Raw genomic sequence first — 11,064 nt, forward strand, 5'->3', positions numbered from 1 at the left:
TCAGTGGTTGAGAAAAAACAAGATGGCGACGGCTTTTTATCTAAAAGAAACTCCAACACCAAGCAACTCAATGAGCACACAGCTAATACATGCTAATGGTTAGCAATTTAGCGACCTCATGCTACCCACACAAACATTGTCATTTAGAAAAGCTGAGGCTCCACAGATTCCAACAGTTTACGCTTTATCACTTTACAACCAAAACTCACTGACGCAGCCTTTGATGTTTTGTGATCCAAAGTTGTGTTCAAGGGAAAACTCAACTGCTTCAATGTCTCTGAATCTCTTGTGGGTTCATGACACACGTTTCCAGAGCTTACACACTACTCCCGTAAAGAGCCTGTCCTCAGCCTTGCATGTGAAAACAGGGTCTTGGTCTCCATCTAGTGGATGGATTATGTTACTACACTAAATCTAAAGGCTCTGAGATGGAACGATAGGTGATCGTACAGCTTCAGACAGAAAATTAAAGAAATGGTTGATGAATAAACCAGGTGTGTAATATTATTCCAATTGTATCCGTTTTATTTGTCCCATCTTAAATCATCAATGTTGATGTAAATTGAATATGCTAGGCTGAACTTCATTTATAGTTCCTTTTAACGAACACTACACATATTCTGTAGCATTACGAACATTTATATTATATTAGTCCTTTATTTATATTGTACATAGTTCGTTATTTATATTGTAGAGCCTCAACTTGTGATTTTACTGGATAATCTAAACCTTTATTTGCTGTTAAACCTTCAGGTTGAACCGCTCACAAGTCTTTGGTAGACGTGACTGCAGCCACGAGGTTACAAGGATAGGAAACACTGAGGATCAGACGTGAGTCATGAAGCATGTAGAGAACGACCTGTGGCTCCATGTTTAGTCTGGCTTCAGTGACCCTCACAGCTAAAGCTAATGCACGAGGTCACCGAGCTTAAAGCTTTGCTTAGTCAGCAGATATAACTTGAGTTCACACAGGAAGTTATTTTACAGTTTAAAAAAAATAAGGAGTTTGTATCCTCTATATGAACCAGTCTCAGTGTAGTCCTGGTCCTCTATATGAACCAGTCTCAGTGTAGTCCTGGTCCTCTATATGAACCAGTCTCAGTGTAGTCCTGGTCCTCTATATGAACCAGTCTAAGTGTAGTCCTGATCCTCTATATGAACCAGTCTCAGTGTAGTCCTGGTCCTCTATCAGACCTCCATCAGTAAAGAGACCATCAGAGAGAAGATGGTCTGTTTCTATAGAGTTATTCTTAATGCTCGTCATCGGAGCCACCGGGTCAGATTCTGGTGAAACCAGATGAACTCATGCAGGTTCACCAGAACCTCCTTCAGCTCAGACTCCAGCAGAGACCGGTCCACCGTGGACAGACCCAGATCCTCCAGCAGAGACCGGTCCACCGTGGACAGACCCAGATCCTCCAGCAGAAGGGAGGCACGGGAGAACCAGAACCAGGGCTGAGAGGGGCAGACTGTCAGACCCTGCTGCAGTAACATGAGGTTTTCTAAAGGGACTCTGGTGCTCAGAGACACTACCACTTTAGTCCACAGGGGGCGACAGAATCAACAGGAAATGAAAGGATGCTTCTAGTAACTTTAACAACACAAAAACCAAAAGTCAGACTTTTCAATAATACATTTTATTCCATTAAAGATTCTTTTTTTCTAATTGTACACTGGAATGTTAAGATTCCCCTTCAGTAATTTAGTTAAAAATGCTCAATCTAGTCATTTTCAACCCCACATCCACACATCCACACAACCATTGGCTAAATTGAAATTTGGGGAGTACAAATGAAGGAAAAAGAAAGAAAGAAAAAGAACATAAAAAACAAATTTATATCATGAATAATGTTGATCTTCTATGAGAATGTAAGTAAAGGATGACTAGAGGGGGGGGGGGGGGTGTCGGCCTCTCTGCTTAAATTGGATCCGAGAGGAAACAGGTCGTTAGTCTCTGATCCCAGATCTGTGTCTGTGTGTGTGTGTGTGTGTGTGTGTGTCCACCATCGCACCAGAAACACGTCCACTCTGATCTCCGATGTTAGAAAGGCCTCGTGGGACGTCAGATTAAAGGCGTGGCCGTTGTTCAAAGTGCTTCTTTCCTCTGATATCTGATAAACGGAGCCGAGTGGAACACGCCGTCTGGTTTTAAACGGCTGCAGTGATGTTACGACGAAAACAAAAGAAATTCAACAGATGCTCAGATGGTTTTTACTGCAGCTGAGAATCCTCACAAAGTTACCGTCAAATATCAATATGCAGATTAGTGGGAAATTATACAGTAAAAATAAAAGGTAATGATAACCGCAGACAGCACACACACGACACCGAGGAACAGGTTTGCTGTGTAACCTCCACACAAAATAATAATAATCAGATTTTCCATAGTTTAACGATTAAAGAGCGACAGGAGTATAATGATCCAGACGTTGTTATGGAAAAACAAGGAAAGAAAAGCAAAGAACCCCGTTAACCGATGGACCCCCCCCCCACAGTCATCCTCTCTACACAGCTCTACATCAGTGTTGTGTGTTTAACTCTCTATATATAGAAGCTCCTCTCTCATACAAACATATAAATACACCAGCGCTGCTCCGCCCCCCCACAGGGAGAGGCTTGGCGTCGTCCTGTCGATGGACTCAGTCTCTGATCGTTTACAGGAACGCAATCTTCAATCTTTCTCTGTCGCATAGATTTGGACTTTTTTTTGTTGTTGGTGATTTGTTTTTGTCGTTGTTTTCTTTGATTTTTTTGTGGTTTGTTTTTTTACAGGATTTCATATTTGTCGACAACACAGGATATTTCTGAAGAGAATCTAACGGGGCCGTCGCCGTCTACGTAAGTGGCTTTGGTAACCTGAGAGAAAGAGAAAGAGGAAATGATCATGTTGTTAAGCTAAAATCTGAAAAGGTTTGTCAGCTCTGTGAGATAACTGACAAGCAATTCATTTATTATCAAAATACTTATTCATTTGAATCATTTTCTGCCGATGTAACCTCACATTAGACTGATTACTTGTTGTGAGATTGGACTAAATGCACCACAAAGAGACATAACGTCCCCCTGTGTTCATTTTTAACAGACAGCTGCAGCCGTTTCAGAGCCAAAGTAAAGAACGTGAGATCTTAAGCTCCGGTCGTCCACGAGGACTCACAGAAACCTGGTCCTTTCAGTAGAAGCCTCACCTGGATGTCGCAGTAGTTGCGCTTGGACACAAAGGACACGTTGATGGGGAAGAAGTCGTTGGGCTGTCCGGCGATGCTGAACTCCAGGCTGCCCGTCTTGTTGTTGACGTCGATGACGGGTAAACACCACTCCAGGATGTTTCGCCTGCTGTCATGTTTGTACTCTCCATCCAGATCTCCGATCATTGGAGATCCCACACCAGACCTGCAGAGCAACGGGAAGACGGAGAGACGTATGAACGCACATATTAAACACACAGTTAACTCTCTGAACCCCAAAACACACCGGCGGGATTGAAAAGCATGTTTTCTGTCACATCATGTGTGACGAACGCTTCCACCAGAAAAATAAAACAGAAACGAAGCTTTAAGTTATATTTCATCTAAACATTTTATTCTTCATGTTGTCATTATAAATGTCTCCTCTAATAAAGAGTTCACTTTAACATGAATGTGTAAAACATTAAACTGTAAACTATGACGTCATGATTGATTCATCTGAGAGCAACAGTCATGTGACTACAAGGAGGAGACACTCTGACTGAACTACAGGAAGTGAACACAGAGAGGAGAGAGAGGAGAGAGGAGAGGAGAGGAGAGAGAGGAGGAGAGAGAGGAGAGAGAGGAGAGAGAGGAGAGGAGAGGAGGAGAGGAGGAGAGAGGAGAGGAGAGGAGAGAGAGGAGAGGAGAGAGGAGAAAGGAGAGGAGAGGAGAGAGGAGAGGAGAGGAGAGAGAGGAGAGGAGAGAGGAGAGAGGAGAGAGGAGAGAGGAGAGGAGAGGAGAGAGGAGAGGAGAGAGAAGAGAGAGGAGAGGAGAGAGGAGAGGTCGTAAATATGTGAATAGTCCAAGGAAATATGACCCTAAAACATTCAATATGGATTCATAAAGTCAGGAAGTGATGTTACCATCAGAAGTTACAAGAGGTGGCTGGCGTGGATGTACTTACGGTACAGGGATGCTGATGACCACGTCGTTGAGCTCGAGGCTCTCCTCCTGCAGCTCGTATTCAATGTTCACATCACAGCCGGTACCGCTCTCTGAAGGCCAGCAGTTTACTGAGGAAGGACACAACAGTCATACGATCACATCACATACAAACACTGTCACACTGACTAACTGGAAATAAACTAAATACAGCAGAGAATGACCAGGGAGTCATGTGACCGGATTAATTACAGTTTACCATCATAGTGATCGTTACCGGCCCATTGTAAGTAAAAAATATGAGCTTTGGAGATCGGCATTAATGCTTTCTAGTCGCTAGTCTGATAATGAAACGTGAACAACAAATCTGTGTTTAAATCGCCAGGAGGAGAGCTAGTGACGTTAGCCCGCAGCGACGTTAGACTACAACGCTGACAGCAACAGCTGTTATAAAGTACAGCGCAGAGCTGTACAGCTAACGTACGGAGGTTCCATTCAGTTACATTATGGTGCGTTCAAGCTCCAATCAGTAAAAAAAAAAAAATAGTATTGTGTGAATGTAAATATAATATCATGTTATGATGTGTTCAAATGTAATCTTATAAAATGTAGTTTTGGTGAGAAACTTGAAAACAACCAGTTGTTTTAAAGGAGATAAAATAGACATTAGAGCTGTTTCACGTCCTAAAACTAGAATTTTTTTTTTAAATCAATAAAAATACAATATTTTATTTCCTAATCATTTCAATTGTGTGTTTTTATGAAAAAAATGACCACTATAGATGACTTCAAAAAAGTAGAATAATAAATATCTTAGTTTGTTAGCTGTAGCCCTATTAGAAATATTCTGGTTAATAGTCGTGAAAACCGTAACGTCGTGATTTTCGGACATGTGGAGACTTACTGGTTAGCGGTATGAGGGCCTCGTCTGTGGTCTGTAGTCTCCACTTCAGAACACCGACGTCGTTGTTGAGGGGGAAGGACTTCTCTGGGTTCTTCAGGCCGATCACGGAGTCAGTTGTGAACAACTTCTTGTCCACGTTGGGATGTGTCTGAGAGGAGAAGACCGAAGAAACACAAGAATCAATACACCCGTCGTTACATCATCTACCAGAAGATGTGTGATGATGTGTGGATGACCTACTTGCAGCTGCAGTCCTTTGTTGTCATTGTTGTTGATGATGAGGCGGATGCGTCCGTTCTTGTCGTCTGAGACTCGGAGCGTCACCATCCCCAGAACCTCCATGTTTTGTAGGCCGCCGTCACGGCCGCAGGTCAGCGAGATCTTCTCCTCCACGCGAAGATGTACGCTGGAGACCAAACAAACAGGCTTTAACCCTCTGAACCCACCAGCATGTTTTCTGCTTACGTTAGAAAAAGCAGCCAAAACAAAGCTTAAAATTGTGATATTTCATCAAAAACTCATTTAAAATCTCTCCTCTAATAAAGAGTTCACTTTAACATGATTGTGTAAAAAACATTAAACTATGACGTCATGATTGATTCATCTGAGACCAACAGTCATGTGACTACAAGGAGGAGACACTCTGACTGAACTACAGGAAGTGAACACAGAGCAGAAATGTAAATAGTTTAATATTTAAAACATTGGTAACACTTATAAACATGTTGATTTATAGATTTAATTGTTTTCCAATTTTTGTGAAAGAAATTATCAAAGAAATTAAAGTTTTTTTTTAATGATTGATGTCATAACTGTTATTCTGCACTAAAGACATGTTCTAGTTCTACTTCTACTCATGATGGTTCTGTTTCATAGAGGAGCAGGACTTTTATTTTGAAGAGAAAAACGAGACCACAGAGAGAAAGACGTGACGGGAGCATAAAACATCCTGAAGCTGCTTTGAGTTCAGAGAGTAATGAAACAACCACACGTGAGAAAGTGAAAGCAGGTTGAGGTTAGGAAAGTCAGAGATGTGAAATAAAGATATTCTCACACTGAAGAGTTGAACTCGGACAACTTTCACACCAAGAATGTATTTAAATGTGTGGTAAGCAACTGGTGCATCTCTAGTTATAATGTATTACACATTATAAAATGATAATGTATTACAACTATAATTCACTTACAAAAAACAGGATTTATAATGTGTTATTAAGCATTATGAATATTCATGAGTGCTTATAACTATTAATTAAAAACATCCTGCTCATAGTTGGGTTATTAAACTTTGAATTATTCATGTTTAGGGTGCATCGCGAGTCATAAATGTGGGTGTGGCTTATTGAAGATCAACCCTCTATAACACGTTAGTCAAACAATAAAAGTTTCTCTCCGTAGGTTTGTTCTCCTCGAACAATCAAATCAATATCTGAGCCGAGTACTTGGTTTCATCATAACGACAGAACACGTCAGTATATCACCTGATTTCTAACAAAGTCATCTGTGGTCAGTGAAAACGAGCATCGAGTCCCTTAGAACAAGGAATAAACAATATCTATACTGAGCCATAAAGACGGTGTCTGTACCTCTCCACGTTGACTGGTGGAGGCAGAGCTTTGGACACATCCGAGCCTCTCTTTCCGGTGCTGGACATGATGGTTTCACCCTCAGACTTCAGCTTGTCCACGAAGTTGTCCACCTCTTTCCCTTTAGCGCCTAGTTTCAGAGCTTTACTGGGTCCACTTGGTCTGGAAAAGAAAGACAATAATAAGAGCGTCACCTTCTAAAACACTCCCAATCAAAACTACAAAGGAATTCTCACGCACGCTCTGTACCTGACTGCAGCCGAAGTGATCTTGGGCTTCTCGGGCTCGATGATGGAGTCTGTGATGATGGAGCCCGAGGAGACGCTGGTCATGCCGCCGCTGCCGAAGCCGCCGAACGCCGGCACCTTCTTCCCGGAGCGCTCGGCGTCCCTCCTGGCCTGCTGCAGCTCCTTGGCCTTCCTCCTCATCTCCGCCTTGGCCTCTCTCTCCTGGGTCTGTGGGGCAACAACGAAATGCATCATTTGCATGTTGGGAAGCTATTTTCAACAGTTAATAGGATGAAAAATATCTGTGAAATACATTTCTGCTCATCTGGAGATTCATTTAAATCTAAATAAAATGACACAAACAGTGTGCGCTCACCTCTCTGACAGCCCTGAACACCTTCTCCTCGTGGGAGTCCATCTCTGTGAAGGTGCGGATCTGAGCCAGGTTCACGTTCTCTCTGTAGCCGAGAGCCACAATCTCATCGAAGGCAAAGATCAGGTCGAAGCAGTGCTCCGAGATCTCGCTCTCCTCCAGCACACGACAGTACTCCGGGATCTGGGGAATGGAAATAGACAACTGAAGCAGCGCGAGTAACCGGCACATCACGCAGGGAATAAGTTCAGGAAAAGATCATTTCTACGTGACAGAAAAGGTTGAAAGTGTGACTCCACTGATGATGAATAAAAACACTGAGGTTGTTGAAGCGTTGGCTGCTTTTTGATGAACTTTATCAACAGTTTGTTTTCTAAACTTCTTTGTGCCATAAATGCACCCGTTTCTGACGAGACGTTTAAAGTTTAACATTTTACAAACAACACAGGATCAATACAGATGTCAAACTCAGAGTGATTATAATAAACATCCTTTTATCTCATTATAATCCATCTTTTAATTCAAAAATATTTTAAACACAATAAAGTAGCTTAAAAAGGTGTCAGATTACTTTTTTAAGAAAGCTAAATACAGGATGTGGTCATACGGTCGTCTCTGATGCTAACTTGACAAATAACAATAAATATTTGTATACAACAACATATACAAAAACACGACGTATAACAAATAATATTCTCAACTCAACAGAGCATCACTTTCAGGTATGAAATATAACAGTGAGACCCAGTTCTTTGTGTGTATATTTGAATTTAAGGTCAGTAACAAAGTAAAAATGACTCATGAATGCTCATCATGATCATCACTGTTAGTATAACAGCAGCAGACTGTCGTCCACTCGGTTCCTTTAAAGCTTCAGATGTATTTTCTGTTTGTCATCCACTACTGAGACAAAGACCTTCCATTAACTCACAGCGACATGCTGGAGACCAGAATAACTCAAAGGGGACAACAAGAACTGTGGTGACAGGTGCCAACACGTATACGTATGGATCTACAGCTACAGAAGGGGAATCATTAAATCAACTCATTTCTTCACACCACCATGTGACCTGCTATCTTGACGTCACACTTAACGATGCACATGATGTCATTTCTACGCACAGACACAAAACAGAAAGTCCACGCTTCCTCACCACGCGGGAGAAGAGTCTGAGTGTCTCCAGGTCCTCCAGGATGTTGCTGTTCTTGGTGGTGATGAGGACCATGTACAGCTTCTCCAGCGGCTGGTACACGTAGCGAACGCTGTCCGTTTCCACAAAGGTGTGCTGCTTGCCCGTGTTCATCAGTTTGGGGAACGCGGCCAGAAGACCCTCGACACGCGTCCGGGTCATTTCCACAAACTGCCGCGATACGATGGCCTTGCCGGCCTTGGTGCACACCGCCGCTGCCAACAGCACCTGCAGGTGAGGAGGAAACTTGCCTGTTAAAGTGCTTTCAGAGCTATAATTACACAACATATCGCACACATGCACAAGTTGTTTTGAGCATGCAAATGTTACCAAATGGCAAAAAATAAGTGATACTGCTGAAGGAAGTTAATGCACAAATTACCGACAGTTCCCTCTTTTACTTCCACTTTCAGGAACCAGAATTCCCTCTGAAGTGTGCATCTTTTTAGGGAGAGCAAGTCTTGCCAAGTTAAATCAGCATATTTTATATTGTCCGAGGAGAAAACATTACAGCAGATTCAACAAAGAAATACCCACTCAGCTAGCAGTACAACTTGTTTTGTTGGTTCGCACTGCTTAAGGCGACCTGCTATGTTGAGTTCTGGTGGAAGAAGACTAAGAGTACGTTAGCTGTCTGCCAACTAGCTATATAACCTGAAATATTATTAAAATAAATTACTGCCACAGATAACATGTATGCTGAATCCGACATTGGTGAGAGGCGATTCAGAAGATATGATTACGTCATGTCTATGTGTGTGTATGTGTGCTGAGAAACCAAACCGAACTTTAAAATCACCACAAATGTTAACGGTGCTTGGTGAAGCGTTCTCATCAAGTGTGGACAGATACGACACGTTTACATTTAAATAACCTGCACAAACATTGTGAGTTTACTTTAACATACGTGGTGAATGAATGAATGAACTGTAATCACTCCACGTTGACATATGGCTTAAGTTAGAAATTAAAGAGACGGTCGACTGCGATGGATCTGAACTTAAAGTTGACATTCATGAATATTATAAATTACTTAATTAAAAGCAAGATTGTGAAAAATCATTTTTTCCTAAACTACCAACAGAGGTTTCTTGTCTTATTTGTGATGAGTTTGTTCAAAACCTTTTGACTGATTATTAATCCAGAAACACAGATATTCAGATTTTGGCCTTTAAAATGTCCCAAACAAAAATCTGTTATATAAGCAGTTGCAGACACATTTTCTGTTGACAATAAATCCCAGAATGTCTTCAGCTTGTCAGACTGTTGATGTGAACATTTTTAGACCAACTTGTTTGGTCTGTTCTTGTGGTGTTAAGGTCGACAACATAACTTCCTGGTTGGAGGCAGATATTGTTGACATTCCTGAATACACGTTGTAGCAGCCGGTTGACTTTAATTATAACATAAATGTATATTTAGGTGAGGTTTTGTTAAAACAACGGTAACAGACAATATGACAGCAGCTAACGTTAGCTCGGATTCGGCTAGTGACAGGAGCTAATGCTAACGTGTCAAGCTAAGTTAACGTCACCAATGTCTGCAGACACAGAGCCGCCTACTCACCTGATATTTTTAACTTTGTGTAAAGACACAACGATTCAGTCACTTAATTTAGGTAACTCGATGTAATGTTAGCGCTGCCAGCTCAGTGAAAAGCTACGTGTTGGTTTCCCTGTTAGTTCGCTCTTGGGAAACAAGCTAGACCATAGCTAGCTTTTTAAGCTAGCTGCCAGGTTAGCTTAAAAGCTAACCTGGTTAGCCAGTGTTATGATAATTGCTAGGCCTCGATAAAAGCCACGGAATATCTTGATTTTTGTGGGACTTTGTCACTCACCATTTTCGGTCTCTCTCTCTACGGTACGACGATCTTCCGTCTCTCGTGTTTTATCGATTTCGGGTGATTTTTCTTGTGTGTGATTGTTAGCCAGCTAGCTAGCGTCAAATAATATGGCAGCAGAGAGCAGAGCCACGTCTCCACCGGAAGAAGAGCAGCGGTAGACCCGCCCACCGTGAAAACCAGTGACGTGAGCACCAAAAACGTTGGGCCGATTGCGTAAATAAAGTTATTCTTCTTCTTCTTCTTTGAGGTTTATTGGCGGTTGGCAAACAATGAATTGGTGCATTACCGCCACCAAGTCATTGCTGGTATGGAGTGTGGATCAGGATGTTATGGAAGCACATTTCCACCAGCAAAAAAAAAAGAGGTCACAAAAAATATAAAAATCCATCTCCCAAAAAAAAAAAAAAATATTCTAATTATTATTTGTTTTATGATGGTGGAAAAAAGGTTTTACTTTTTTCCTCCAGCATAAAATAAAATGCAGCAACACCTTTTGGTGCATCCATCTGTAACCATAACACTGACCAGATGTTTCCAGTTGCTATAGAAAGTCTAAATGATGAGTCATGGAAGCAGCTCTTCATAGGTTACCCTACATTTGACATATACATGGATTGTGAGTACATTGAAGACTTCTTTAAACGTGGCTTTACAACACATGAAATACTTAAATAGCTTGATGTTTCACATGGATTGTACTGAACAAACGCACCCTTGAATAGAATGTTAAGCAAGAAGCAGCTCTGGAGTATAAAGAATGAAACCAATGTGGCTGAGGTGAAGACCTTCAATAAACTGATATATATATATTATTATATGATATACATTATTA

General features: G+C 41.5%; 1 protein-coding gene across 1 annotated transcript; it reads right to left on the reverse strand.

Annotated features, from left to right (window-relative positions):
• Positions 1-1,618: 1,618 nt before the first annotated feature.
• On the reverse strand, positions 1,619-10,384 carry LOC142938669 (coatomer subunit delta-like). Its single transcript, XM_076081989.1, has 10 exons — positions 10,227-10,384; positions 8,354-8,617; positions 7,203-7,382; positions 6,849-7,054; positions 6,600-6,761; positions 5,254-5,419; positions 5,014-5,161; positions 4,132-4,240; positions 3,186-3,390; positions 1,619-2,856 (listed from the first exon to the last, which is right to left on the reverse strand). Exons 1-10 carry the CDS (start codon positions 10,227-10,229, stop codon positions 2,767-2,769), a joined length of 1,533 nt encoding a protein of 510 aa, XP_075938104.1. The 5' UTR covers positions 10,230-10,384; the 3' UTR covers positions 1,619-2,766.
• Between the last annotated feature and the right edge of the window lie 680 nt (positions 10,385-11,064).

Source organism: Anarhichas minor, unplaced genomic scaffold, assembly GCF_050575085.1.
Source record: "Anarhichas minor isolate MPS153535 unplaced genomic scaffold, ASM5057508v1 ptg000088l, whole genome shotgun sequence".
Taxonomy (NCBI): domain Eukaryota; kingdom Metazoa; phylum Chordata; class Actinopteri; order Perciformes; family Anarhichadidae; genus Anarhichas; species Anarhichas minor.